Here is a 25,853-nt window from a genome sequence, read left to right as displayed (position 1 = left end):
CATGAAATGAGCTTAAATTCCTTTGAGTATGACATTGATGTGGTTTGGAACTGATTTAGGGTTTCATGCGGGTAGCTTGTTCTTGACTTGAACTAAGTCAAGGTTTGCCTTCATTCCTGTGGGCCTCATTCTTTCCTGACCCAAATGTAAATCCATTTGTTGAGCAAACCTTTATGGAGCACTGTTACATGCTAGGTCTCAGGATAAGGCTTAGGAAATGAAGATGGAACAGTTCTTGATAGCCCTGTGTGCTTTGTTAGTGTAGTTGGACTTGTAAGCTTTAAAGTAGGAGAGACATGATCTAATTTGTATTTTAGAAAATGTCACTCTGGAGTTGAACAGGATGGAAAATACTGGTACTAGTAGAAGCTTGGAGACCATTTAGGAGGCTTTGTTATGGCAGCTGACATGAAAGATTAGACTAAGGTGAAGCGAAGAGAATGGATAAAAGATGTAATTGGAGGTAGAAGTGATAGGTTTGGTTACTAGTTAGTTGTAGCATTCTATCCCGAGGCCATCTGGTCATCTTTTAACAGTGTGTTAGAATGTTACTGTGTTATGCCTTATTACAGTATCATATGTTTAGTTAGTACCTACTATCTCTCTTTCTACCAGCTAGCTGGAACTACTTACAAGGAATTCAATAAAGTATGTCATGGTTTCTGCCTTTAAGAAGCTTAAACTCAAGTTAGAAGAAACTAGCACATATATAATCAAGTGTCAGATTATTTGGTTCACTAGATATGAATAGATCACAGAAGGGTAATTAGTAAAGGTTTTTGCATGCTAAATGCAAAGTGCTAACAACCTAGATTAGATTTGGTTAGGGCAATAGAAATGAAGACAGAATAGATTTAAAATATTTTAAAGGATAAAACTTGATAATTACCCAGTTCTCTTCTATTTTGTGAGCTTAATCAAAGGTAGGTAGAAGTTTTGGGGCAAGATGATGACAAATTCGAATGGGAATGGTCTTTATTTTTATTTTTTTGAAATGGTCTTTAAATGGTTGAAAAGCCCCAGCAAAGATGGACCTTGAGACAGAGATTTGAGAGTTTCTGCAGAGATATGAATTTTGAAGGCTTGTTAGGGCTGGGCCTTTTCTGTTTTGCCCATATTCCTGGAACGCAGTGCTTTCTGGAGCTCAACAGAAAGCCAGGGCTGTTTACCTGGGCCTTCCCACCACTGGGCCCTGAACTCCATTGATCTGTCTCCCCCGCATCTCAAGATGACTGAGATTGACGCTCAGCTCTGTAGGCTCCCAGCTGCTGCTCTTGCCTAGTTTCTGGGAGTTTTATCTCATGCACGCACCTTAAACCACCTTTTTAGAGTTTTGGGGAAGTAGGAAACTTTACGAACAAGTTTGGTTTGGGAATGAGGGAAGCAAGTCTAAAATCTGAGGTAAAGGAGTGTTTGGGAATTCAGGATGTGACCATGCCACTCTGACTGATACAAAGGCTTCTGTAGTTTAACTTAATGATGTCATGAGAGATAGACATAGAACCAGAAGTCAGAAGAAGGTCAGAATAACAGAAAGGTGGAGAATGAGAGACTCTGATTGTCTAAGAAGGTAGTTCTCAAAGAGAGTTTTGGAAACAACCATGACAGAGTGCATAAATTTTGGATGACAAAAAAACAGTGAGAGTTCTTGGGTCTGTGGCATGGAAAGTGTATTCAAATATGAAAAAAAGGTTTATCATTCATTATCATTTACTTAAGGGAAGTGAGAGAGGGCGTAAAAGAGAACCAAATTCTAATTATGGTCAGGATAGTGGGGGTCAAAGGTAGAAATGAGTTTATAATGTAAGACTGTCCCCACTAGAATCAGGAAGGAAGGAGTCATGAATACAGAGAGTATTGGAATAGGAATGGCAGAGGTTGGGGAATTAGGGATAGGGAGTAGATATGAGAACTTACCGGTGTTAGAATTTAGAGTTTGTATCAAGGTAGTGATTTGGGTTAGTTGATGTTGAGTTTTTCCAACTAAGTTGCTTTTACTTCATATAATGGTGGTGTATTTTTCAGAACAACAAACGACTTGAAATCTTTGAATGCCATGGCCCTCGGGCTGTCAGCTGTCTTGCCACAGCTCAGGAAGGTGCCCGAAAGCTGCTGGTTGTGGGGTCTTACGACTGTACCATTAGTGTACGTGATGCACGGAATGGACTGCTCCTTAGAACTCTGGAGGGCCACAGCAAAACCATTCTCTGCATGAAGGCAAGTATAGTGCAGAAAATAGGAGTTCATTGTCTGGTACAAATAGAAGGGTTTGAATGAAATTTCCCATGTTGTCTAATGCCTTATTTAGAATACAGATTACTATCCTTTTTTTTTTTTTAAATTAATTATTTAATTTATGGCCGTGTTGGGTCTTCGTTGCTGCGCACGGGCTTTCTCTAGTTGCAGTGAGCGGGAGCTACTCTTTGTTGCGGTGCGCGGGCTTCTCATTGCAGTGGCTTCTCTTGTTGCGGAGCACGGGCTCTAGGTGTGCGGGCTTCAGTAGTTGCGGCACTTGGGCTCTATAACGCAGGCTCAGTAGTTGTGGCGCACGGGCTTAGTTGCTCCGCGGCATGTGGGATCTTCCCGGACCAGGGCTCGAACCCGCGTCCCCTGCATTGGCAGGCGGATTCTTAACCACTGCGCCACCAGGGAAGTCCCTATGATCCTTTTCTTTAGGCCTGGATTACCACGGGACATACTGTTTTTTAATATATTAACCAAGAGGCAAAATTGTATCTTATTGTAGAATGTAGATATACTCGAATGTCCTTCTAGGCTGCTTCGTAATCATTCCGAAGAAGCAACAAACCCAGTAGTACATTGTCAATTCATCTGAGTACTTGGTGGCAGCACATAAGTTTCAGTTCAGAAAATTTGTCTGAGAAACTTATTTCATACCTCGTTCATGCTCATCTCAAAATAGGGTGGGAAGTAGAATTTGCTAATGTGTATTACAAGTTAAAGGAAACTCAGAACATTATATTGAATCTCATTAACTGAATTTTTTTTCTTTAAGGTGGTGAATGACCTTGTGTTCAGTGGCTCCAGTGATCAGTCAGTCCATGCCCACAACATTCACGTAAGCCATGTTGGTGTAAAGAAATCTTTAGGAGAATGATGATTAAAGCTTGAAGGATTCCTCAGACCTCTTGCAATTTAAATTAAGCCCTTTTTCTAGTGAAAGACTTAATAATAATCCCTGCACGTAAGCTCTCGGATAATATTAAGTACTGTAGAAATTCTGACCTCATCAAAATTCTTAGTGGGGAATAGACTCAAAGTTTATGTAAGGTTTAGTTTGAATGCCTCATTTAAACGTGAGATAAATTGAGCACCTGAGGCTCTAAGAAAGTAGATATGATACGCAGTTTAAAATAGCACAAGTAAAAACAGCCAAGAGACTCTGCTCAGGTCATAGAGGCTGCTTTTGAAGCTCAGTTCTTAGTCTGTAAACCTGGGGGTTATCCAGCCTCAGGGACTTGTTGTCCAGATCCAGTGAAATGATAAAAGTGAATATACTTCAAAAGCTATAAAATACATACACACAGAGCTGTGGCCCTTCTCTTTCTGTGACTTGGGGTTCTCTCCATCAGGATACAGTGCAGGGCTTCCCTGGTGGCGCAGTGGTTAAGAATCCTCCTGCCAATGCAGGGGACATGGGTTCAAGCCCTGGCCCGGGAAGATACCACATGCCGCGGAGCAACTAAGCCCGTGCGCCACAGCTACTGAGCCTGCGCTCTAGAGCCCGTGAGCCACAACTACTGAAGCCCGCACACCTAGAGCCAGTGCTCCTCAACAAGAGAAGCCACAGCAATGAGAAGCCTGCGCACTGCAACAAAGTGTAGCCCCCGCTCGCCACAACTAGAGAAAGCCTGCATGCTCAACAAAAACCCAACTCAGCCAAAAATAAATAAATAAATTTATTTTAAAAAAAGGTACAGTGCATACATTTTGTATAAGTAACAAATGCTTGTGGGAGTACTTCATCTGTTAAAATTAGTACAGCTACGTGTGTACAAGTAGTCTCAGAATTATGTCTTCTAGAATTACAGAATTATAAATCTCAAAAGTCGGAAGGAATCTTGAAGGTCAGTCTAGTGACTCTTAATCTCTCTTCTGATGCAGACTGGTGAGCTTGTACGGATCTATAAAGGTCACAATCATGCAGTGACTGTGGTGAATATCCTAGGAAAAGTGATGGTGACTGCTTGCCTGGATAAATTTGTTCGTGTCTATGAATTACAGGTAGAATTTAGATCCAGTATTTTGCTTGAATGACTTGGGGAGACTGTCTATTTGGATTTGGTGTTGATTTTTCTATATGGAAAGGCTGGGGTGGATCTCAGGCATCTGCGTTCTTCACAAGTGCTATAGATAATTACGAAGTAGCTGGTCCTTGGAGGACGCTTTCAGAAACACTACTCTGAGATACCTGGTCAGGCTCACACGTGTTAAAAATTAAATGGTTTCTGGAGAGCAGCTGTAGTCTGTAACACCTGTCTGATTCTCTTTGTGTGCAATTTCAGGTTTGAGACTTTGACACTACACAGAAATTGGTTTTATTTTTTCCAGTTACCAGCTCTTCCCTTGAGGAGAAGGAGTTGTTAGATTATGTTTCTGTTAACATGCTACTGGTACTTCAGCTTGGTACCTCAGGTGTAGTTTTAAACCTTTCAAAGGCCTTCAGGGACTATGCTTGTTAAACACAAGGTATAAATAACCTTAATTCTCTCTCTTTTTTTTTTTTTTTCCCCTCCACCCAAGTCCCATGATCGATTGCAAGTATACGGAGGACACAAAGACATGATTATGTGTATGACCATCCATAAAAGTATGGTGAGTGTAATTTGCCGTGCCACATATTTGCCTTTGAATGTGTTTACTAAAAATTGTACAAACTATTAATAATGTTACTACTTGTCACTTCCAAAGATGATATCTGTTTTTGATATGCCTCATTACTGACTGTCTTTCTATCTCTTGGTATTATAATATTGAGAACCCAGTAATGCTGTTGAATATTCCATTTTTAATAAGAGCTAAAATAATTACAATAAAAAATATAATACCACCATTAAATAGAAGGTAAATTTAAGATGTTTCCCAAAAAAAATAAATAAAATTGAGTGGTGCTTTTTTCAGAGACATTATGATCTGGACAGTACACTGGAATAGAGTCAGGAGATTTGGCCAGTGTGGCATAGTTATAGCAGACCTAAAAGTAGAAGCTAACTCATGTAACCCTGCTAATCCTTGATTTATTTTATTTTTAAATTTTGAGGTTGAACCAGAATGGATGTTTTTCAGACTTTAAGCAGTAGAACCTTTTGTTCCAATGAAATACAGATGCCTAATATGCAATGCCCAGTAGAAGCCAGAGCTACACCAGTTAAAGTATAAGTGGTGCCTCTGATCCCTGCCACTTCCGCTCTCAGCCACAATCCCAAGAGTGGCTCTCTAAGGAGCACAGCTTCAAAGTGTCCAGACTAGAAGATCTACAAGATACTTTCCCATTATGGTACTCTGGGGCTGGTTTGGGTTTAGGTTTATGTTTTCTTGTTGTTGTAGCTGCTACCAGTAACTTTTGACTCTTATTTTGAGGATGATTGTAGTAGTTTTATTGTGTGTTGTTTTGGTCTGATGTGATAAACCTTTTTCTCTAGATTTATACTGGCTGTTATGATGGCAGTATTCAGGCCGTGAGGCTAAATCTGATGCAGAATTACCGCTGCTGGGTAAGGAGTGAAACTGTTCTTGTCACCAGACTTAGATGTTGCACAACCCCAGGCCAATTTATAGATCTTCATTATCATCGGTTTAGCATTTTTATATTGAGCGTCTACTTTTGCCTTCCACTGTAGGACAAATAAGCTTATTTTTTTAAAACTACATAAAATCCTTCCATACTTCTGTAATGAAAAGTCTAATCTTAGGATTAGATATAAAGTATATTTAAGTATCCACTCAGAGTTTATCTCTTTTGTGTTTTTTATTTTGTTTTATTACTCTATTGATACATGCCTACAAAAACATCAACAGTACAGAAGTGTGTGAAAGAAAAGTGGAAGTGCTTATTTTCATGACCTGCCCACAATACTTTACCCATTCCTCAGGCATTACATGTATTAATAGTTTGGTTTGTTCCTCATTGGTTTTTGAGGAATAGGCAGATAAAAATTTGCATTTTTGAAGTTTTAAACCTCAGTTTACTAGGCTAAATTGAGTGGTTTTTATTTTTGGGTGGGAGCTGGTGATTAACCCTCAAAACTTTCACACTGTTTCTTATAAGCCTTAATTTGTTTCATCAGTTCTAATAGTTAGTTGTGACCAGAGAAAAGTTGATGGCACTGAATTTTTTTTTCCCTAAACCCTGACCTCCTTTTCAGCATTGATGAAATGCATTGGATGCCCTCCATTTTAAAATTTGATTTTGGGTTTGTCTCTGGCCTAATTACTTTTCAGCTTTTTACACATCACTATCTTTGATTTTTAGTCTTCTCAGTGAAGACAAGCAAAATCTAGTACAACAGGCTCCAGAATATACAAATAGACTTCACTTACCTAGAGAAACGAGGAAAATACCTTCTGGTTTTAAAGCTGGGGTGATGGAATAGTGCTTACAGAGGAAAAACTCAAATTTGCATTACTTTTTAGAAATGAACATGTTAGAATGAGAATCATAGGATTTCTTACAAGCCTGTAGGGAAAAAAAGCCAAGACAAAGAGTCTTTATGCTTTCCGACTAACAGTTGAAACATAGCCACATTTATAATACAGTAAAAAAAAGGTGATCACAAGACTTGATTCAAGTAATAAAAATTGTGAGTAAAGTCAGGCTTCCTTGGCAGTTTTCTACAACAAGTATTTCCACAAATGTAGTTTTTTTTTTTATCAGACATTTGTATTTTCAAGTTTACAAGTCAACAGTTCTTAGAATTGTTAAAAATAACCCTTTAAGTATTGCAGGAAAGCTCTTTGCCTTTCTTAAATAAATGGACTAAGAAACTCATTTTATGATGGCAAGATAAAGCATAAGTATGGTTTAAATTGAATTTTATGTAACTTGTCCGTCAGTATTTGCTAACAGCTTCCTTATCTAATGGTGTAATGGCTGCCTTTGCCTAATAGTGCTTTGCCTTCTCAAAATATTACACTGTCAAAAGACTTCCCAGTCTTTTCAAGTTTCTCATTAAATTGATGATTAATTTGGTTGCCTCTGGCTTTGTCAAATTTTCTAGCCAAGAATAAATTAAAGAATAGGGGCTTACTTACGGGATGCAAGTGAGGAATATGCTCATTGCATGTTTCCTATGCTCTTTATAACTTACCCTTTCATTCTGTTTCTCTCCAGTGGCATGGTTGCTCTCTGATATTTGGCGTTATAGATCATTTAAAACAACATTTGCTGACTGACCATACAAATCCGAACTTTCAAACTCTGAAATGTCGCTGGAAGAACTGTGATGCTTTTTTTACTGCTAGGAAAGGATCCAAACAGGTACATCAGTGGGATTTGAGGTCAACCTGGGGTCATTTGACTGCTCAGAGCAGGGTTCAGTAAACCTTTTTTGCCTTATTAGAATGTTCATAATTGCAATAAACAGGGAGAGTGTAGGGATTTTTCTTTTTATTACTATCCAGGGATTTGGTGGATAGCTTAATGAGGTTTCAAATGAAGAATAGGTAGTTTTTGAGAAAGAGCCTAAAGAGAATGTTTTCACATGTTTCCAGTCCAGTAACTGAACCGAGAGGTTTATTACAGTGCTCTTGTTAAGAACTCATCTTTAAGTGCGCAGTTCCATGTAAATTAGAGTGCTGGGTCCTAACTGCCTTTCATGTGTGGATCTTAGAATGTACCTGTGAAGCTCCCTGGCTTTGACTTTCTCTTGTCCTACTACCATCCTTTCTCTCATGGGCCCTTTTCCCTTTATTCCTAGGATGCTGCAGGACACATTGAACGACATGCTGAGGATGACAGCAAAATTGATTCATGAAGTTTTTTGCCTCCCATGTTGGGAAGTCTTTAGTTGAACTAATTTCACATCAGCCCCTTACACAGGCCAGTGTCTTCCCTTCCCTAGTGAATCAGGGAAGGAGAGAGTGGTTACTAGCCAGGCTTACCACTAGCATAAGTCTGGACCGCTCTATGGGATGATAGGTTACACTTCTAAGTTCTTGCTGGAGGTTTGTCAGATTTAAACAGATTTTTAAGGAACCATACTCTTCTGGGACAGCATGGCATATAGTAATTTATGCTACTGGTGTTCTCCAGATGTTTATTAAAGATACAGATCTTAATTGGCTACCCGGTTTGACCCTAATCATATGTATATTTTATTGATTTCAGTCTGTGATTTTTAGTTTCTGTTCTTATGGTGGTTTAAACCTATAGGCAGGCTTTTAAGTACAAATTTGTCCAATGCTAGATTTTTAGGATCAGTTTTAATTTCTCCTTAATTATTACAATCAGTTAATTGTAACAGCTGGATATTTAAATTGGAAGCAAATAGTTTCCTTTCTTAACAGTTATGTACAATGTGTTTCAGTATGCTCTTTGTAGATAGACAGAGCTGGCTTTAAATGCTAAAGGGACACACAGTAGGTTTTTAACAGTTAGAGTAACTGCTCTGCTGATTATATTTTAGGAACTCAGGCAGCAAATCACGTAATGACAAGTCCTTACAGACAGTACTTCCTATTGAACTTCTGCAGATTTTGATAGAGTGCTCAGTTCAAGGCAGTGCATAGACCTAATGTCTACTTGGAAATCTCACTGTTAGACCTGGGCACTCACTGCAGGCATTGGCAGGCTGTTCTAACTGGAGGTATAACCTTTATCTCTCTTTCCAGCTTCTGACTCTCCAGGCGGGCTGTGGGTTTGAAACCTTTTCATTTACTTCATTGCCAAACCCCACTCTTCTATTCTCTGGCTGTGCCTAGACTGACAGTAGCCATCATGTACTTCCTCTGGGCTCACAGGGTACTTTCCACCCACCCGCAGTACCCAAATGGGGGAGTCAGGATAAAGCATCTGAATATAGTTTTCAAGGCCTCAAGCAGGCTTCTTAAAGACCAATGTCTTGCCTTCACCTCCCCCACTAGCTGGGAAGGAAGGGTGGAGTAGGATGAAGGGAAAGACCCTACCTGTCCATTGAGAGCAGCCAAATGAACAAAGCCTTCATGAGACCGCTTTGTTTTTGGATTTTCTCTGGACTCTTAAGAGAAGCCATGGAGGTGTTGCTTTCCAGCCTTTTGTTTCTAGATTCTCAAAACTCTGAAAGATTCTACAGAGAGAGAGAGGAAAAGGGAGAAGAGCCCAGCGCCACATACCAAGCTTCAGATGTGATGCCTGTTCTTTCCTAGGACTGCAGAGCATCCAGGTTTATCTCCACCCATCTTAGTGCACACACTTCTACTCACATGTCTTCACTCAGGCTCTGGGGCAGGGGGACTTCCCCAGGGGTTCATGGATAGGTTTCAAGAGGGTATCCAAACCCCCTGGAACTGTGTGTAAGACTAAGTAGGTGTTTTTTTTTTCCAGGGAAGCCTCCAGTGGTTATTACTGGATCCAAAAAAAACCATTAAGAACTAATCTAGGAGCTACATCTAGGTAATGAATGGCTCCACAAGCTATTTACTTTTGTCCTTATGAATGGCAGAACTCTTGTGTTGACCACACTATTGAGATTTGCATGATACTTGAGAGAGAACAGAGAAGATCCTGTTGCATAAAGTTTATGTGTGCTGTTTCTGTCTGAGAGCAAGCATTCCCATCTCTCACCCCGTTTCCTGTACAGGTGACCAGAGAAGCTAAGCTGTTCTGTGGGTTTGGGAATGGTGATTCCCAGGAAAGTACGTTTGCATTTATTGCTAAACCTGGCATTTTCCTTTGGGCTGAAGTGAACCCACATTTCCACGTTGGCTGGGCAGTGTGCTGAGGAAGTCTTGCATACTCTGTTGCGTAGGTGCCCTTCTGTCCTGCCTGAGGACATGTCTGAAAAGATGAGAGTGGTGGAGCCTCTGTACAGCTAGAAGTGGGTATGTGAGGTGTTGGGCAGTCATGGGGAACTGTTGTAGGTATGAACAGACTGATAGAATCAGTAAAAACTGATTTGAGCTTAACTTTCATAGAATCGTGCGCAGTCTATCTGCCTTTATGTGTGCAGTTGTGGATGTTCCTTGTACATGTGTATGCGCGTGGGCACCTATGCTTGTAATACTTTTCCTCATTTCACAAGAATTTTCTTTGAAGCTGTGGCAATAATGTTTTTGTTTCAAGAATGTGTAAAATTCGTTTAACACCAGGTTAGTATATTGCCCTAAATGCACTGTTGTAGCCATCTGTTTAGAAATAAAGGCACCATAAGCATCTTGGCTGCTTATGGTTGTATGTTATTACTTTTAAGTGTCTTGAAAGTTATGCGAAAGTCTTGTTTTAAGTCTTCTACAATGTCTTGGCTGATTCTGGCCTTCTGTTCCCCCTCAGAGTAGAGCAGTGGCTCAGGGATTTGTGTTGGCTCTGATATTTAGTACTTAGTTGAGGAAGGAAATTGTTACATGACCTGACAAAACACAACTCATTTCTTATAAGGAATTGGAGGCCATTTTTAGAATGTTATTTTTAATTACTTGTGTTTACTTCTAACAGCTAGAAGACAAGAAAACCATAGCATAAATCCTTTTGTGTGCATATGCTAGGGTTTTAATGGCAGTTTATTCTGATGAAATATCAGTCACTTCAAGTTTTATCCTGAAGTTTTAATCAGGTTCAAAATTTTGGTATACTGCTCTACTCAGTATAAAGCAGTTAAACACAATACAAAGTTATCTTGACCTGATGTTACTTGAATTTGAGAAAACGTCATTGCTATTACACTCCTGCTTTTGTGGAGAATTTTTTCCTGCCTCAGAAGAGTTAGCAGTTGAGTGTTTAGCTCCTGACCTATCTATAATTTATAGGCAACATCACTGCCATTTAAGTGATTATTTGCCAAACAAAGGGTTTTTTGTTTTTGTTTTTTTGGTAGATTATACAGTGCACAACTTTAGTGACTAGGTATGTGGATGATTTGGTAGGAGTAGGTGTACAAAACTTAGCGGAATGGTACGGTATATTTTATGGAAGAGAATTCATTGGAGGGGAAATGAAAGTATATTGTGAAGTGGGATTTAAACAGCATGTACCCTCTGGCTTGCAATTTATATACGCTGTCTTATAAATTTTGTTCCTGTTACCTAAAGGAGAACTCCTAAAACTGTTAAGAAGGCCATGCCTGCCACATTGTTAAAACAGTGATTTTATCCCTGCCCCAAATCATCAGATTCCTCAGGATTTCAGAGAAGCTGTCTAATGGTTAGAATTAGAAGCTGTGGTAGAGATGATTTGGGTTATACTGAGTTCCATATACAAGTGGATGTGAAATCCTGATTAAACCAAACCTACTGCTTACCAGACAATAACCTCTAACCTCACCTCCAACCCCCAAGTATGTGGCCTTGCTGGGTCACATGGTGACTAACGTTTCCCAGATTTCCTCTAAGTTCAAGGTAGTAGCCCAATTGAATTGGGGGAGGAGGGAATCAAGGAGGAAAGGCTGTTGAAGATCTTTCTCCTACTCAAGAGAAATATATGCCCTAGAGCTGTGCCAGCACCCTTGGTGTCTGATTTTTTTTTTTAATTGAATATGGGTTAGACGAATGAAATCAGATGACACTTGACTGCAAAAATGTTTATAAGCAAATAGCTTAGCCTTCTTACATTTTGGTATAAAGCTGCAAACTTCCTAACTTTGTAAAGCAAGATATAAAGCAAATATAAGGGGAAAATAAAGTACTTTTACTAATTGTTTATTTTTGTTACCTTATCTGCATATTCATAGCCAAACCCTTCTTTTCCACATTGGTATAGAGAACAAGAAGGAAATTGGGTAGAAAATGAAAGATGGTTGTAGATATGCCACAGATCATGGTCCAGATAAGCTCGGCAGACAGCTACGTATAAGGATTTGTCCAAGGTCATACAGTAGGTCAATATTAATGGAGGAACTAGGATTAAAAACTTTATCTCTGCTCCATTACACTTAGGTAACTGGCCCCTCTGGTTATAGGTGACCCATTTTGTCTTGATCTAGACACCAACAGCTATTCCCCTTCCTTTCCTCATGTATCTTGGAAAGTATTTGAGTGATTCCTGTGCTCAAGAAATAGCAAAAGGCATGATTAAAGTGGGGTTTAGGATTTATTTGTGTATGTGTGTATTTTCCATTGCTGTGTTCTGAAACTACGGCTCTCTATACATGATGGGTAAGATTGGAGCTACTTATCCCTGCTACGGCTGACATCTAAATGTGAGAAAACAAAACACGATCAAGCCAGCTATACAGGTGCCTTTATTTAGATCAACTTTTTTCAAAATGCAACCAAACTTATGAGTCAGATAACCCGAAGTGTCCAACCCTCTTCCACTGAGCTAGTTTACTCTGGAGCAGGCCCATCCTGAAACAGTCAGGCAGAACCAAATGCTCATTGGGCTGCTGTCCCATGAGTGGGAGAATATAAAGGTGATAGAGGGCTCTAGCACCAGGAAGTGTTGAGTGCCACTGGCAAATGCTTCTGCAAACAGCAGAGGGCAAGCTAAAGGGAGTATTTGCTTCAGAGCTGAGGCCACTCAGACTCCAAGCAAAGCTGTCACTGGGCCGTGGCTAGCTGAGGCAGACAGAGACACTTGACTCCATGTGGCACAGGGACAGGGTTGTTCTCCCTTCCCCATTCCTTAACTAAAGGGTGAGGCTGGGCATGACAGATGGACAGATACCCTGAGGCTGAGAAGGAAGTGAGTAGAGGAGGAACAAGACCGATGAGGTGCCTGGAGGTCTGGGGGTGCAGCTACTGTGTCCTTTGAGGTAAGTGGCTCTAGCTCTGTTGGGTGAAATTGAAATCCTGAGTGATCCTGCATGGCCTTGGATGAGGCCAGCTTGGTTCAGGCATACATGGTGAGCTGCAGCCACTGAAAGAGGAAGTCCCAAGATCAGAATGCAAACAAGAAAAGAGAGCCCAGCCCTAGGGATCTAACAGGGTAGAGGAAAGGGACAGCCCCAGCATGCCAGACACTGGGAAGATTTTCTGAGAAGCAGCGGTTTACTGCATCCTTCCCACAGATCTCTCCTAGAAGGTACATATTTTCCAGCATAAAGTCATTGTAGAACTGAGGACTCTTTGGAGCCTTCCCCCAGTACACATTCCCTATGAGCCACATCCTGCTGAGCCGTGAGCTCCCCTTTATGTTCCTTTCCCGTCCCATCCCTCCACCACCGTTGGGAAGTGAGGAGCACATAGTGTGTCCAGTCTTCCTCATGGATTCCTCTACCTCGAATTTTAAGGTACAGGGGGATTGTACTGCTTCTATTAGGCTTTACCTCTAGAACGTTGAGTTTGATGATACCGTCACCATCCTTGTCAAATGCATTAAAAGCTCCTGTGTGGAAGAACGCACAGGCCAGAGGCCAGTTAAAGGCTCAGTCCCCCTCCACTGCTCTACCTTTTCTTAACAGGACCATGTGCTCAGTGCTGCTCTTCAGCACAAAAATCTACCAGGCAAAGTACCACCAGTAACCCTCCCTTTGCCATCCCATTCTGAGCCTAAAGAGGGCCTTCACCTTTGTTCAATCTGAATAGAGTAGATTGGGATTTGTCCAAGGTCATACAGTAGGTCAGTTAGTGGAGATTCCCGCCACCACAGCTGTCGCTGCAGGAGAGGGGGCAGGAGGGGCAAAGAGAGCAAAAGGGTAGCTCTCCACTTACTGAACATGCCCTCCAGCCTGACGAAGCAGCAGATGAAACTGTCGAAGTCGATGTTCATGTACTTGTCTGCATAGCGCATGGTGATGATGTCGTAGAGCTGGTTGTTGAGGTGGAAGCCTGTTGGGGAGAGCACAGGAGAGGTGGAGGTAGGCTTGGAGTCCTCAGGCCTGCTTGCTATCTCCCCTGCCTCCTGGTCACTCTGTGGCCTGGGAGAGGAAAACGAGAAGCCCTTTCTCATTCCTTTCTCCAGTAGGGCCCAAGCGGCCCCATCCTCCCCTCCCATTCCTGCTCCCACCGGCTCCAGTCCGCATCCTGGCCACCCCCTTTCTTCCCCACACCTGCATCATTGACTGCATTTCGCATCTCGTAGCTGTTGATGGTGCCGGATTGGTCTGTGTCATAGTGCTTGAAAATTTTCTGGCAATAGAAAATTTGAGGACAGAGGTCGCACACTGAATCTCTGAATCAGTCCCTTCCTCACTCCCACCTTCGTTCTCTCATCCCACCTGCCAGGCCTTAATCTTCTTCCAGAGGTGATGGAACTCTTGCAGGTTCAGTCTCCCAGAGCCGTCTGTCTGGAGCAAGGAAGTCAGGGCTACAGGGCACATAGCAAAATCCCCCTGGATTGGGAGAGGGCTTTCTAGGGGGCTGTGCGGGGAAGGTAGCCCCATAGGAGAGCTTTGCCCAGGATATCCCATTCTGCCCTGTCCTGGTATTTAACACCCGCCTCTATGCTTCCTGAGTCAAAATTAATGCCTGCTCTATAACCCAGGGAACCTTTCTCCTAAGGACCACTTTCGTTAGGCAGGGCCCCAGGCAGAATCCCAGGCCTGAGGTTAAGAGCAGGGGCCAATGTTCTTCCCAACTGTACCTCCTCCAACAGCCCCTTTCAGACCAGCAGCCAGGAAGTTCTAACTCAGGGCCTCCTTAAATCTTTCCTCGGGCATGAATTTGAGCCCCTCTGCTTGACTGGGTCCCCCCCTCCATTGTTGCCCTAGCCCCCAGAGGCTGCACAGGGGCTGATGACAGAGGCTTGGGAAGGGGTGGCAGGAAGGATACGTCCATGAGAGCAATCATGCTACGGCAGGACTCCAGCGTGAAGCCTTGTGTCTTCAGGTCTTTATCTGGGAGGTGTGGAGAAGAGTGAGGAGCTGCTTTCAGATAACCGGACACACACTGCCCCCACCACCCACCTGTTTCTCACAGAGTTTGAGCCACTCACGTTTGTTCACAACTCTGTTAAGGATATTCTTGAGCTCATCTGCACAGACCTCCATGTCCTGAGGAGGAAGGGAGAAGAGAGTCATGGTTCAAGAGTACAGCAACTGATGGAGCATAGGCTTTGCCAAACAAATCCCAGCTGTCCATGGTTGTAAAGTCCCTGTCAGGGCTATTCTGTCATGGGGAAGCTGGGGCTTTTCTGAGGAAGACACACCGCAGCCTCAGCTGTCCAGACTGCAGTGGGCAGCTCAGAGCCACCCAGTGGGTGTGTTGGTCAAAAACTCAAGGACTTCACTTGTGGATTTCTGCGCTACACTCATATACCCTGTTTCCACCAAAAGCCAAAATGACCTCTACTGAACCGTAATGAAATAACTGGCAAATTGAGCAATTAATCAAGGAGAGGAGTGTCTGTGGGAGTCGGGGTTGGAGGTACTCACATCGCCTGCTATCTGCCTGAAAATGTTCCGGAATCGCTGCTGTTCCTCACTTTCCTGGTCAGCGTTGCTGGGCTCTGACTATGGAAGCGCAAAGGAAAACTGGTTGGTGAGGACCAGGGAGATGGACAGACCCGAGAGGAAAGTTCCTTCTGGACTGAAGGAGCCAGGTGCCTAAAACAGCCCTAGGTGGCAGCAGGAGCTGGGTGCAGGGCAAATGCTCTTCTTTCTCAGTTGAACCTGGTGATCTGGAGTGAGAATCGTCTAGGCCCAAGTGACCCTTCACTCCATACCCCCGCAGCTCAGACATTCTAACCAGAGGAGGTATATTAGCTTTGCAATCATGTAGACAGCCCTCTTGGTCCTCTCCCCCCATCCCCACCAGCTAGAGCCCTCTCCACTGTTTTGAGCCTGACCATCCCAACCAAACCAGCCCCAGCATGACAGAGGGGGCCAGACCAATCTGATACCTCCAGCTGCCTCTGTCATCAAGGCCAAATCTTCAGAGGACCCTCCTCCCCTCCCCACTCCGTTGCATGGGCACTACAGGATAGAGATAGCCCTGGACTCATCTGTGGACTTTTGCCTCTTAGTCTAACCTCCTATAAGCTTTATATGACCACCTCTCCCCACTCTAACACCGTCCCCTGAGCTCTGGAGGACTCCATTTCTGGTGTCATCCCCCTTTTCCACTACTATTCTTTATCCTCCCCATTGTTAATGACACCAGGAAACAGGAGTTGTTCCATCTCAAGCTGCTTCTGTCTTAGGCTTTGCATCCCTCTTTCTTCCCTGGCTGGATGGGCTCCAGCGGGGAGGCTCAGCCTGTCCTTCCCAGGCCTAGGACCAGCTTGGTGTGGCAGCCAACCCCAAGACATTCACCCAAGCAGCATCCCAAATTTTAGGAGAACTTGATGAGAGAAAAGGTCAGTGGGACAAACCCAAACCTCTAGATGTTAAAGGGACACCCCACCCCTGTGGCCCCTCCAACCCCCATGCACCCCAAGAGGATAGACCTCAGTTGTGTGCTGGCTACCCCATTCATGCACATGCTCAGACACCTGTGGGGATTTCGCTTGCTTATCAGGGCTTGTTTTATCTTTGCCCTCCTCTGATTCCTGGTCCACACCCAGCTCCTTGTTGCTGTTTGCTCTGTCTGAAACGAAGATGATAGGCTGGAGAGAGGAGGGAAGTGGGGAGGGGGCAGGAAGGAAACAAGGATTACTGGCTGAGCGGGCACAAGGAGGCAACCTCCCTCCTGGACCAGCTTTGTCCAGTGAAGAGGGAAAGAGCAGAGTCGGGAGTTCCTGAACCTCGGTTCAACCTCCATCTCTGCCACTAACAAGCTGTGTGACTTGGGGAAGGATGCTAAGTCTCTCTGGACTTCAGTTCCTTATCTCCTCATGGTAGAATTATGAGGATTAGGCAAGGTAGTTAGTACACGTGAAAATGCTAAGAATGCTAAAAGCAGCATGATCTAGTGCAGTGATTTTCAAGTATTTTCTAGATTTTTTTTTTCAAATGGAAACCCTGTTCAAATTAAATTTCCCCAGAAGTCATTAAAAACAGAGCTTCTCTGCTTGATGAAGAAGCTCTTTTCCCTCAGCATCCCCACCTCACCATGGCAGCTACTGAGGCAACTCCAAGGAACCTCTGGGACTCGGCAGAGGACACATTGAAAAAAGGGCTCTGATTAATGGCATGGTCAGTGAGTGAGGTCAGAACACTTGGCTGGCGTCCCGGCCGTACCCCTTACATCTGAGAAATATCCTCTGGACTCGGTTTACTCATCCATTAATGGGGATGATAAAACCTGCTTTGCCTTTCTCATTGGGCTCTTAAGGGGATCACATGGGATACTGAATGTAAAATTGTATTGCAAAAACATTTAAGATGCTACACAAATATAAGGGGTATTTGCCAGACATGCTCATGCAAGTGAGGAGGATATAAAAGGGTGGAGAGCAGCTGCCACGCTGTGCCAGTGCTGGTTGGTGTATACATCCCACAGGGAAAGCCAGAGGAGAAAGGCTAGGCTGGTGGCTGCAGGGCAGAGGGCAAGGGGGCAATCAGAGTCTCTCAGAGCAGAAGTGGAACCTGACCGCTCTCTGAGTCCCCATTTGCCTTTCCATATCTGTTCGTCTGGGACAGCACAAATGGACAGACCTATGGAAAGAGCTTCCCGGGCTTTGGCTCCCAGCAGGCCCCAAATACCTTGGCTTGTTCTGCCTTCCAAGCAAAGGGTCTTGTTCAAGTAACTGATGCTTGTAGGGAATCCCAGAGCAAGTGGGGCTCACAGTCTGAGGCGGGGATGTGTGCCCATGGACATGGTGTGGCCATGGGGCACCCCTGCCAGGCACACATCTTGGGGCCCAAGTGTGGGTCTGGGCAACACAGGCAATGGAGTGTAAGCGGCCTGCACCAGAGAGCTGAGGGCAAGAAACATGGGTTTTGGAGCAGACAAATATGACTTCCAGTTCCATTAGTTGTGTGTCCTTAGGCAAGTACTTCTGAGTCTTTATCCTCATCTATAAAAGGGGAATCGTAACAGCACCTACCTTGTAGATACTGTTGTAATGAAAACAATGTATATTTTACCCCCAGCACAGTGCCTTAATATGTAGTGTTAGGTGCTTAGGTGCTTGATGAATCTCAGCTCTGGTCTGCATCAGCACCAGTGCTTGGAGGACCCCTGTGATGGATCCTTCCAGACGCTGTCATGAACACTAACACCAAACCTTGTCTGATAGCCTATGGCTACTGCTCCGTGGGCTTGAGGATACCCAAAGGCCAGTCATTTCTGGATGGCACTCTGGGTGGTCAAACCAGAATTCTAAAAGGGGCACCGTTATTGTAGGCACTACCACCCTGAAGACTATGGGGAAGTTATGGGGTGAATGGAGCAAGGATGGGGTTGATTACAGCTGTAATCTCGAGTTCCAAAACCACACAAGGGAAACAGTGACCTTGGTCTCAGATGGAAGCTTTCATCTGAGGCCCCTGAGGTGCTCTTGGCACACATGGTCACCTTTAGTGATGGTGTCCTTACAGCAAAGTGGTCTTAACCAGGACACCCAGGAGGGACTATTCCTTAAGACCCCAGGAGGGGAAGCTGCCCAGGTAGCTCTCCTCATTTCTCCCCTTTAAACCAGTCACGTTGAGCAGCTCCTCTGGGGCTGTGCCAGTGAAGCTTCTCTTCCCCTTTCCCCTTTGCCGTCTGGACACGCACAGCAAGCAGAGTCCATCAGGGCCCATGACAGTGACAGAGAGGTCACTGTCTAGGAGGGGATTTGCAACAGGCTTCACCTGGAACAAGAGCCCTGGCAGTGACAGCCCCTCTGGGCGTCCTCACCACCCCTTCCGCAGAAAGCTAAGAAAAAAGGAGGAGTGGGAAGCAGGCAGGGAAATAGAGGAGGGAGAAGGAGCCGTCCTGTCTGCAGAGCAGGCAGCTGGCGTCACAAGGCCCTCACTCTCCATGGAAATCCTCACACAACTCTCTCACTGTCCCTTGAGGAACAGAACCCATTGCCATTACCCGCAAGAATCAAGCCTTGCTTAGCTTAGCCAAACCGATTTCTGAGAAAGAAGAGGTGCTCCTTCTGGTTTTTGCAGGAACCCCATGTCAGGCCCATTTTCACTAGAGAGCCATCCTCTCCCTCCCTCTTATGAGTGGGCAATATAACGTGGTGGTTCAGAGCACAGACTGCAGAGCCAGACCTCCTGGTTCCAAGGGCTGGCTCTGCCACTTACTGGCTGTGTGGTCTTGGGCAAGTTAGTCAATCTGCCTGTACCTTTTCTTCCTTTGAAAATGGAGATAATAGTAGTACAGGCGTACCTTGTTTTATTGTGCTTTGCAAATACTGCACTTTTTACAAATGGAAGGTTTGTGGCAACCCTGTGTTGAGCAAGTCTATCGGTGCCATTTTCCCAACAGCATTTGCTCACTTTGTGTCTCTGTGTCGTTTTGGTAATTCTTGCAATATTTCAAACTTTTTCATTATTATGTTATTTGTTATGGTGGTCTGCAGTCAGTGATCTTTGATGTTACTACTGTGACTTGCTGAAGGCTCAGATGATGATTAGCATTTTTTAGCAATAAAGTATTTTTAATTAAGGTATGTACTTTTTTTTTTAGTTTTAAAGACTATAGTATAGTATACACATAACTTTTATATGCACTGGGAAACCAAAAAATTAGTGTGACTTGCTTTATTCCGATACTCGCTTTATTGTGCTGGTCTGGAACTGAACCTGCAATATCTCCGAGGTCTGCCTGTACCAATCTGATAGAGTTGCTGTGAGGGTTGAGAGAATCCATGGAAAACACCTAGAAGAGTGCCTGGCACGTAGCCTCCGCTCAGCAAGCGTTAGCTATCGTTGCTGTGTACCCACAGATGCCACAGGAGCTCAGGGAAGGAGGTGGAGGGCTGGGGGGAGGGGCAAGTCCAGTGCACGCATGCTCATGCGCACACACACACCGTGCTTTCTGTCCACTCACCCTCTTACACCCACCTTGGGTTTTTTCTTCTTCTGCACAAGGAAAGGAAATAATAAATGCAGAATAAGTGAAAAGCAAGTTCCCAGAAAACCCAGTGGCTTTTGGCTTCCCTGTGACCTGGTCCTCAGTGTGGGGTGAGGTTCCAGGGTCCAGAAATCCAGGTCACATGGAGCCAAATGGGACTGAAGGGTGAAAGGAGAAGAGAATTCTCCAGGCTCAGAGACTGGCGGCTGCTAGGGCTTTGCTTCTATGGTCCACTCTGCTATTGGACATGGCCAAGGAAGGGGATCTTCTGGCAGATGTTTTGTATTTTTTAATGAAGTTGGTTACTAAAACACCAAAAAAAGTGGCTCACCCAAACTGGCCTGAAAATGAATTTTATTTGACTTACAGAGTTTTGGGTTTTGTTTTTTTGGTAAAATTAGACGGTCTGGCAGGCTGCACGGGCCTGTGACCCCCTGTGACAGCAATCCAGGGAGCTGGGAGCAGCAGCTCTCTGCACCCTCCAGATTGCTGCAGACACCACCACACCAGTTGCCTCTCCGACACTGAAACCAAGGGGCAGCTGAGAACTACAGGCAAATACACCAGTGTAGGGACACCAAAACCCCCATGCCTGCCTGCTCCACTCAGGTAGGTGACATGCCAGTCCCCGTAAGCTTTTGAGTTTGCAACGTCTGATAAATACACTGATTACTGACATTCAAAAGATGAGACTAGCACCAAATGCACTTAATACTAAAAGCAACGTCTGTGATAATTCAGAAGGCACTTGGAGATCTGCCACTAGCACAGGGTCAGGATTAGAACCATGAGTGTCACTACCCAGAAGACAACTCAGTGGGGCATTTGCTGTCCTCTTATTGGCCCAGGACACAACCACAGAACACAAGGGACAATTTATTAGCCAGAGCCCAAAGTCCAAGGCAGTCACAAGACTGCTCAACACAAGGAAACCCCAACACACACCAGCTCTGTGCATCTAACCCTGGGCCTCCCACCCTGGGGGACAGGCCTCGGCATGGGATGGGGGAGAAAGCCTGAGTCTGGGCTCAGAGAATCTGGATGTGAGCTCCAGCCTTGCCATTTACAAGCTCTGTGAATTCAAGGGAGCCATTTAACCCCACTGAGCCTCTGCTTCCTTACTTGAAAATCAGGGAGAATGACCTTATTATTACATGTCAGAAACCTTGCAAGGACCAAGTGAGATGACACATGTGAGAAGTACCTTGTAAGATGTAAAACACGTGAACAATAATCACCATTTAAGGGCCCGTGCTTTGCCAGACCCTTCATGTACATGATCTCATTGATTCAAAGCTCACAAAAGCCTTGCAAGGCACATATTACCATCCCTATTTTACAGAGTAGGAAACTGAGTCAGAGGAGTTACATAACTTGTCTAGGTCACAGAGCTGGCAGGTGGAGGACCCGGGTTTTGACGCTGACTCCAGAGCCAGTGTAGGGCTGGTTTTTTTCTATGTGAGATTCTAACTCAGAATCCAGAGCTGGCTGCTGCTGTTGTCATCCCTTCCTGTGGCCTTGATCCCTCCCCCTAACTGTTCAAACTGCTTCTCCTTCTAGGACTCTCTTCTGTCCTTCTAGCCCCTGGACTAACTAAATATCCCCAGGACATAAGTCCCACGACTTCAGGCCATGCCACACAGAAATTGCAGTAACACGGAGTAATTGCTCTGCACACCCCAGACTCCCACGTCCCTCTGCTGATAGCCACTCTCCCCTCCATCACCCGCCTGTGCCCTGGGCCTTCTCACATGTAAGAGCCAAACCACTTACCACTGGCCGATCCACGGAGATTGTATTCTCAACTTCCCTGTGAGGAACACAAACATGAGGGTATCTCAGTGTCACCAGGAGTAAGTAGGAAGCACAGAGGGGATTTGCTCAGGTCACCTGGCTTCTCAGAGTCAAGTTGGCACTGTCCTCAAGAGAACCCCAGGAACTAACATCCTCCACCACAGGTATCATTCCCTGCAGCCAAGTGCAGACACAGGGCTTCCTGTTGGCTTTGTCCAGATTTCCCCAAATGCATTACCCAGCCACCTATCCATGGACCTTGTGCTTCTTTTAGGGACAGAGGTCAAAGTGGCAGGACCTATGAACTCATCTCTGATGACCAAGAGGGCAGGATGTGGCCTTGCTGGCCTCCCTGGTCATCCTAATCCTAAAAGTTCAATCACCCCCAACTGCTCCTACCCCTCTTCCCACTTTATTTTTTCTCCTTATCACTTATCTAAATCTAATATACTCTATACTTTTTCCTGTACATTGTCGTCTCATGCTAGAATGTTAAGCTCCATGAGGGCAGGGATTTCCTTCTGTTTAATTCACTGCTCTATCCTCAGTGCCTAGAGGAAGAGTGCCTGGGACACAGCAGGTGCTCGATAACTATCTGTGGGATGGATGGATGTAGGGGAGAAGTGGCCAGTGGCTTGGGAACAGGGGAAGAGGTACAGCCTGGTCAGCATATCCCAGGACTCCTGGAGGAGACCTGTCCAGCTGCCTCACACCGCTAATCTCTGGAATGGGCCATGTGGGCTCTTAGGGGGAAAAGCCAGGCTGGGACTCACTCAGAGAGGTTCCTCTTTTCAGAGAAGACCCGGAGGATGAATTCTCCCTCCTGGTGGGGCACGTAGGTGGAGGGCACAATGACGTACTCGCTGGGAGGCAGGCGGAAGCGCTCAGACACCTCCCGCATGTTGATGTAGGTTTTGCTCCTGGCTTTGGAGGCGTTGTACAGGAAGAAGTCCTTCTGCAGGTGCTGCTTGTTCCCGTGCATCTGAGGGAGAGAAGAGCCCAAGGGACCTGAGCCCCTCGGGAGGGACGCCCTGCCCTGCTCACAGCCCTCCTCCAGGGAGTCCTCCTTGCCGATTCCCTGGTCACCCGTTGCACAGTCATGACCTACCGACTTCTGATTCCTAAGGCCTCGAGTAGTTCAACATCCCTGGAGCGCCCTACTCCATATCCCCTTCCTTTTCTGTTGTGATCCAGAAGTGAGTGCCAACTCTGGCATCCCCCACTCAGGGCCACTTACCACAACTGCCGCTGCTCAGCTCCAGATCACCTCCAGGCTGGGGAAGGACCCCAGGGAGGCAGGGGGAGCTGTGGCTGGGGTCTGAGGGAGGTGATCCCTCCACCCCAAAGAGGGCAGTCAGCCTCAGAATGTGTCTGTGTGACTCTGTGTGTGAGTGTGAGCGAGTGTGTGCGTGTGCGACGGTCTCTGGCGGGAGGGGTGAAAGGGCACATGGTAGGGGCGGTGGTCAGGAGGCCCTGGCTCTGGAGCTGAGTGATGAGGGCAAGGCCCTCTCCTATCGTAGTCCTGCCCACAAACCCCACAGGAGGCTCCCCGATGTGCCACAGGTGGACACAGGCCCCCGGGTAACGCTGCACGCACTGCTGGCTGCTCCACTTCTATACCTCTTTGGGAACCTTGGGGAGAAACAGAAAAGGAAGGTGCTCAGGTTCTGTGATTTCAGATCTGAATGGGGATGGAAAGCTTGCCAAAAGGGCATGCTAGCAATCATAGAGCAAATGCAGGGGTCTGACTCCCCGTGTACCTACCTGGATAGCCCTGGCCCCGCCTCCACCTCCCCTAGACGGGGTTTTTTTTCCACTCGTTACAAACTTCTAAGAGGTTCTGACACAAGTGGGCCCGATATCAGGAGTTTGGGGGGGGGGTCATGGGTATTGGGGAAGCCGGGGGACCCCTCGGGAAGCCCCCTGAAAGCCTCCTCCCTGAAAAGGTGGTCTGAAGCTGGTCAGGGACGGCGCACCTCGTAGATGGCGAAGCCGATGGTGAAGAGGTTGGCCCCTAGCTTCCGGTCCTTCCGCCGGTTCTTCTGCATCAGGGCCACCAGGAAGCTGCAGATCACCTCGGAGTCGTCAGGGTCGTCGTCCTCCTCCAGGAGCTTCAGACGGTACTGAGGGTTGGTCCAGAAAGTGTCTGTGCCCCGCGGAAAGGAATTGTACATTCAGATCTGCCTCTCAGAGACAAGGCAGGACGGGAGATGAGACAGAGGGAACCTATTTATCTCTATCCCCCCACACCTAGGTGCTCAAATATGTATGGAAAAAAAATGATCCAGGCATTTGTCTAATTATTTGGTGTGTGGGGGGGTAGCCTTTACACCTGTATACAGATGGAGCTGCACTGATGCCTGTGTGGCTCCTCCTTCCTCTCTGAACTTCCATTCTCTGTCTTTGCTAATGGTTTCACTTTCCTCACCTGCCTCGTCAGTGTTGTTGGTCCCTGGGATTTGGTCCTAGGCCTCTTCTCTCACCCCATCATTCTACCTCCCTAGGCTGTCTTATCAACTCCCACTTTCTAACTGCTCCCTGCATGCTGGTGACGCTTGAGCTGCAGATCCCAGCCTCAATCTCTCTTTTGACTCTCTCCCTTTGTCCCTTTTATCTTTCTTTTTCTCTTCCTCCCTCCCTTCATCCCTTCTTCCCTCCTTCCCTCCTTTCCTTCCTCTCTTCTTTCCATCCTTTCTTCCTTCCTTCCACAAATCTATATTGAGTCCCTATCGTAGAGTCAAGTACCATTCTTATCTGTGCATCCAGTTCTCTATCACATATCTTCACCTGGATATTTACAGGTGCCTCAGACTTCCCATGTCCCAAAGTAAACTCCCCACCCTCCCCTCCCCTCCCCACAACCTACTCCATCACAAAAAAAGTCACCGATTGTTTTTCTCTTGTGTGTTTCATGTTACATCCCTGGCACCATCTACTCAGGCTCCCAGAGTGGGAATCTTGAAGTTGTTCTTCCTTCTCCACATCACCCAGTATTCCCTCCCCTCAACCTGCCCCATCCCCCCGATCTCTGCTGCTCCTGGCTTGGCCTAGGCTTTCCTCATCTCTGGCTTGAATTCTTGCAGAAGCTGCTAACTCAGTCCTCCAGTCCCATCCTCAGCATTATGAACACAATCCTGTTCTGACATAATAACCTGCTTAAATGTTGTTACCAGCTGCTTAATGCAAACTCCTCAGCATGGAGGTGTCCTTCTCAGTAAAATGGGGACAGTTTAATAAGATAACGTGTGTCTGGGACTTCAGCAAATGTGTGTAGAGACTCAGCAAATGCTAGTTACTATTCTTCTACCTGGAACTTGTTCTGCTTGGACCCTTCCCCCATCCAGAGCATCTCCCACCTGGGAAGTTGCGGCAGCCTCCAGCAGAGCAGCCCCTCACCCAGCGGCCCTCGTTCACGGACACTGTCCAAGTCTGAAGCTTGTCGGACTCCAGGGCATCAGCTGTGAGGTTGCAGATCTCCAGCTTTGTGAAATGGTAGATGAAATCGTCATAGGACATCCTGAGAGGTTGGAAGAAGAGAGAGACCCATATGGGAGGCTGGGAAAGGTAAGACTCCAGGGCTAACACAGAACAATGAAATAGTCCAGAGGCACTTGGTCATGATTCTAGAGAGGACCCTGTCCTTCCTTTTTAGGGTCAGCACTGTCAGTTCTGATGTATCCCTTGCAATAACGACTCAAACTCATGTGTAATTGATGGGAGAGCTTGGCAGCAATTCAGTTCTCCAAAGTGTTACTGTGTGCCCCTCCACCGGCCTCAGGCACTGGGCCAGGGGAAAGAGAGAGAGTTGGGGAAGGACAGACGATTAAGCAAGCAATTTTAAAGGTGATGAGTATCACAGATAAATTAATCCCAATCCTGAGGAAAACAAGGGGATCCTGAAGAAAGTTCCCTTTAATCTGAGACTTGAAGGCTGAGTAGAAATGATCTGAGGGTGAGGGGGGCATTGACTGAGCAGAGTAAGTAGAGCTTCCTCGGCTCAGGAAACAGCTCCGCGGAGGCCGGGAGGGAGCAAGTGGCTGGAGCAGCGTGCGTGGTGAAGGGGCACAGAGAGGCGGGAG

At 45.6% G+C, this 25,853-nt stretch overlaps 2 protein-coding genes across 9 annotated transcripts in view; one reads left to right on the top strand and one right to left on the bottom strand.

Annotated features, from left to right (window-relative positions):
- ZNF106 (zinc finger protein 106) overlaps positions 1 to 12,241 on the top strand; it is a 61,798-nt gene extending 49,557 nt beyond the window's left edge. For both annotated transcript variants that reach the window (XM_068550068.1, XM_068550063.1), the window contains 7 exons: positions 2,026 to 2,217; positions 3,017 to 3,079; positions 4,126 to 4,245; positions 4,765 to 4,836; positions 5,664 to 5,735; positions 7,352 to 7,498; positions 7,938 to 12,241. In XM_068550068.1, the coding sequence (XP_068406169.1) occupies positions 2,026 to 2,217; positions 3,017 to 3,079; positions 4,126 to 4,245; positions 4,765 to 4,836; positions 5,664 to 5,735; positions 7,352 to 7,498; positions 7,938 to 7,994 (723 nt within the window). In that variant the 3' untranslated portion in view covers positions 7,995 to 12,241. The remainder of the gene's footprint in view (positions 1 to 2,025; positions 2,218 to 3,016; positions 3,080 to 4,125; positions 4,246 to 4,764; positions 4,837 to 5,663; positions 5,736 to 7,351; positions 7,499 to 7,937) is intronic.
- Positions 12,242 to 12,979: 738 nt separating this feature from the next.
- CAPN3 (calpain 3) overlaps positions 12,980 to 25,853 on the bottom strand; it is a 51,777-nt gene continuing 38,903 nt past the window's right edge. For 3 of the 7 annotated variants that reach the window (XM_068549993.1, XM_068549987.1, XM_068550015.1), the window contains 13 exons: positions 25,131 to 25,291; positions 23,751 to 23,920; positions 23,395 to 23,406; positions 22,548 to 22,756; positions 21,750 to 21,790; positions 15,462 to 15,535; positions 15,023 to 15,080; positions 14,860 to 14,924; positions 14,307 to 14,375; positions 14,139 to 14,217; positions 13,801 to 13,917; positions 13,416 to 13,474; positions 12,980 to 13,006 (listed from right to left, as the gene is read on the bottom strand). In XM_068549993.1, coding sequence (XP_068406094.1) covers positions 12,980 to 13,006; positions 13,416 to 13,474; positions 13,801 to 13,917; positions 14,139 to 14,217; positions 14,307 to 14,375; positions 14,860 to 14,924; positions 15,023 to 15,080; positions 15,462 to 15,535; positions 21,750 to 21,790; positions 22,548 to 22,756; positions 23,395 to 23,406; positions 23,751 to 23,920; positions 25,131 to 25,291 — 1,141 coding nt within the window. Of the gene's footprint in view, positions 13,007 to 13,415; positions 13,475 to 13,800; positions 13,918 to 14,138; positions 14,218 to 14,306; positions 14,376 to 14,859; positions 14,925 to 15,022; positions 15,081 to 15,461; positions 15,540 to 16,519; positions 16,634 to 19,970; positions 19,989 to 21,749; positions 21,791 to 22,547; positions 22,757 to 23,394; positions 23,407 to 23,750; positions 23,921 to 25,130; positions 25,292 to 25,853 lie in introns of all 7 variants that reach the window. The other 4 variants (XM_068549999.1, XM_068550009.1, XM_068549981.1 and 1 more) reach the window with 3 other exon arrangements.

This window comes from Eschrichtius robustus, chromosome 1, assembly GCF_028021215.1.
Source record: "Eschrichtius robustus isolate mEscRob2 chromosome 1, mEscRob2.pri, whole genome shotgun sequence".
NCBI classification, from domain to species: Eukaryota; Metazoa; Chordata; class Mammalia; order Artiodactyla; family Eschrichtiidae; genus Eschrichtius; species Eschrichtius robustus.
Note: the sequence above shows the minus strand (reverse complement) of the source record. Positions and strands in the feature narration are given on the sequence as shown.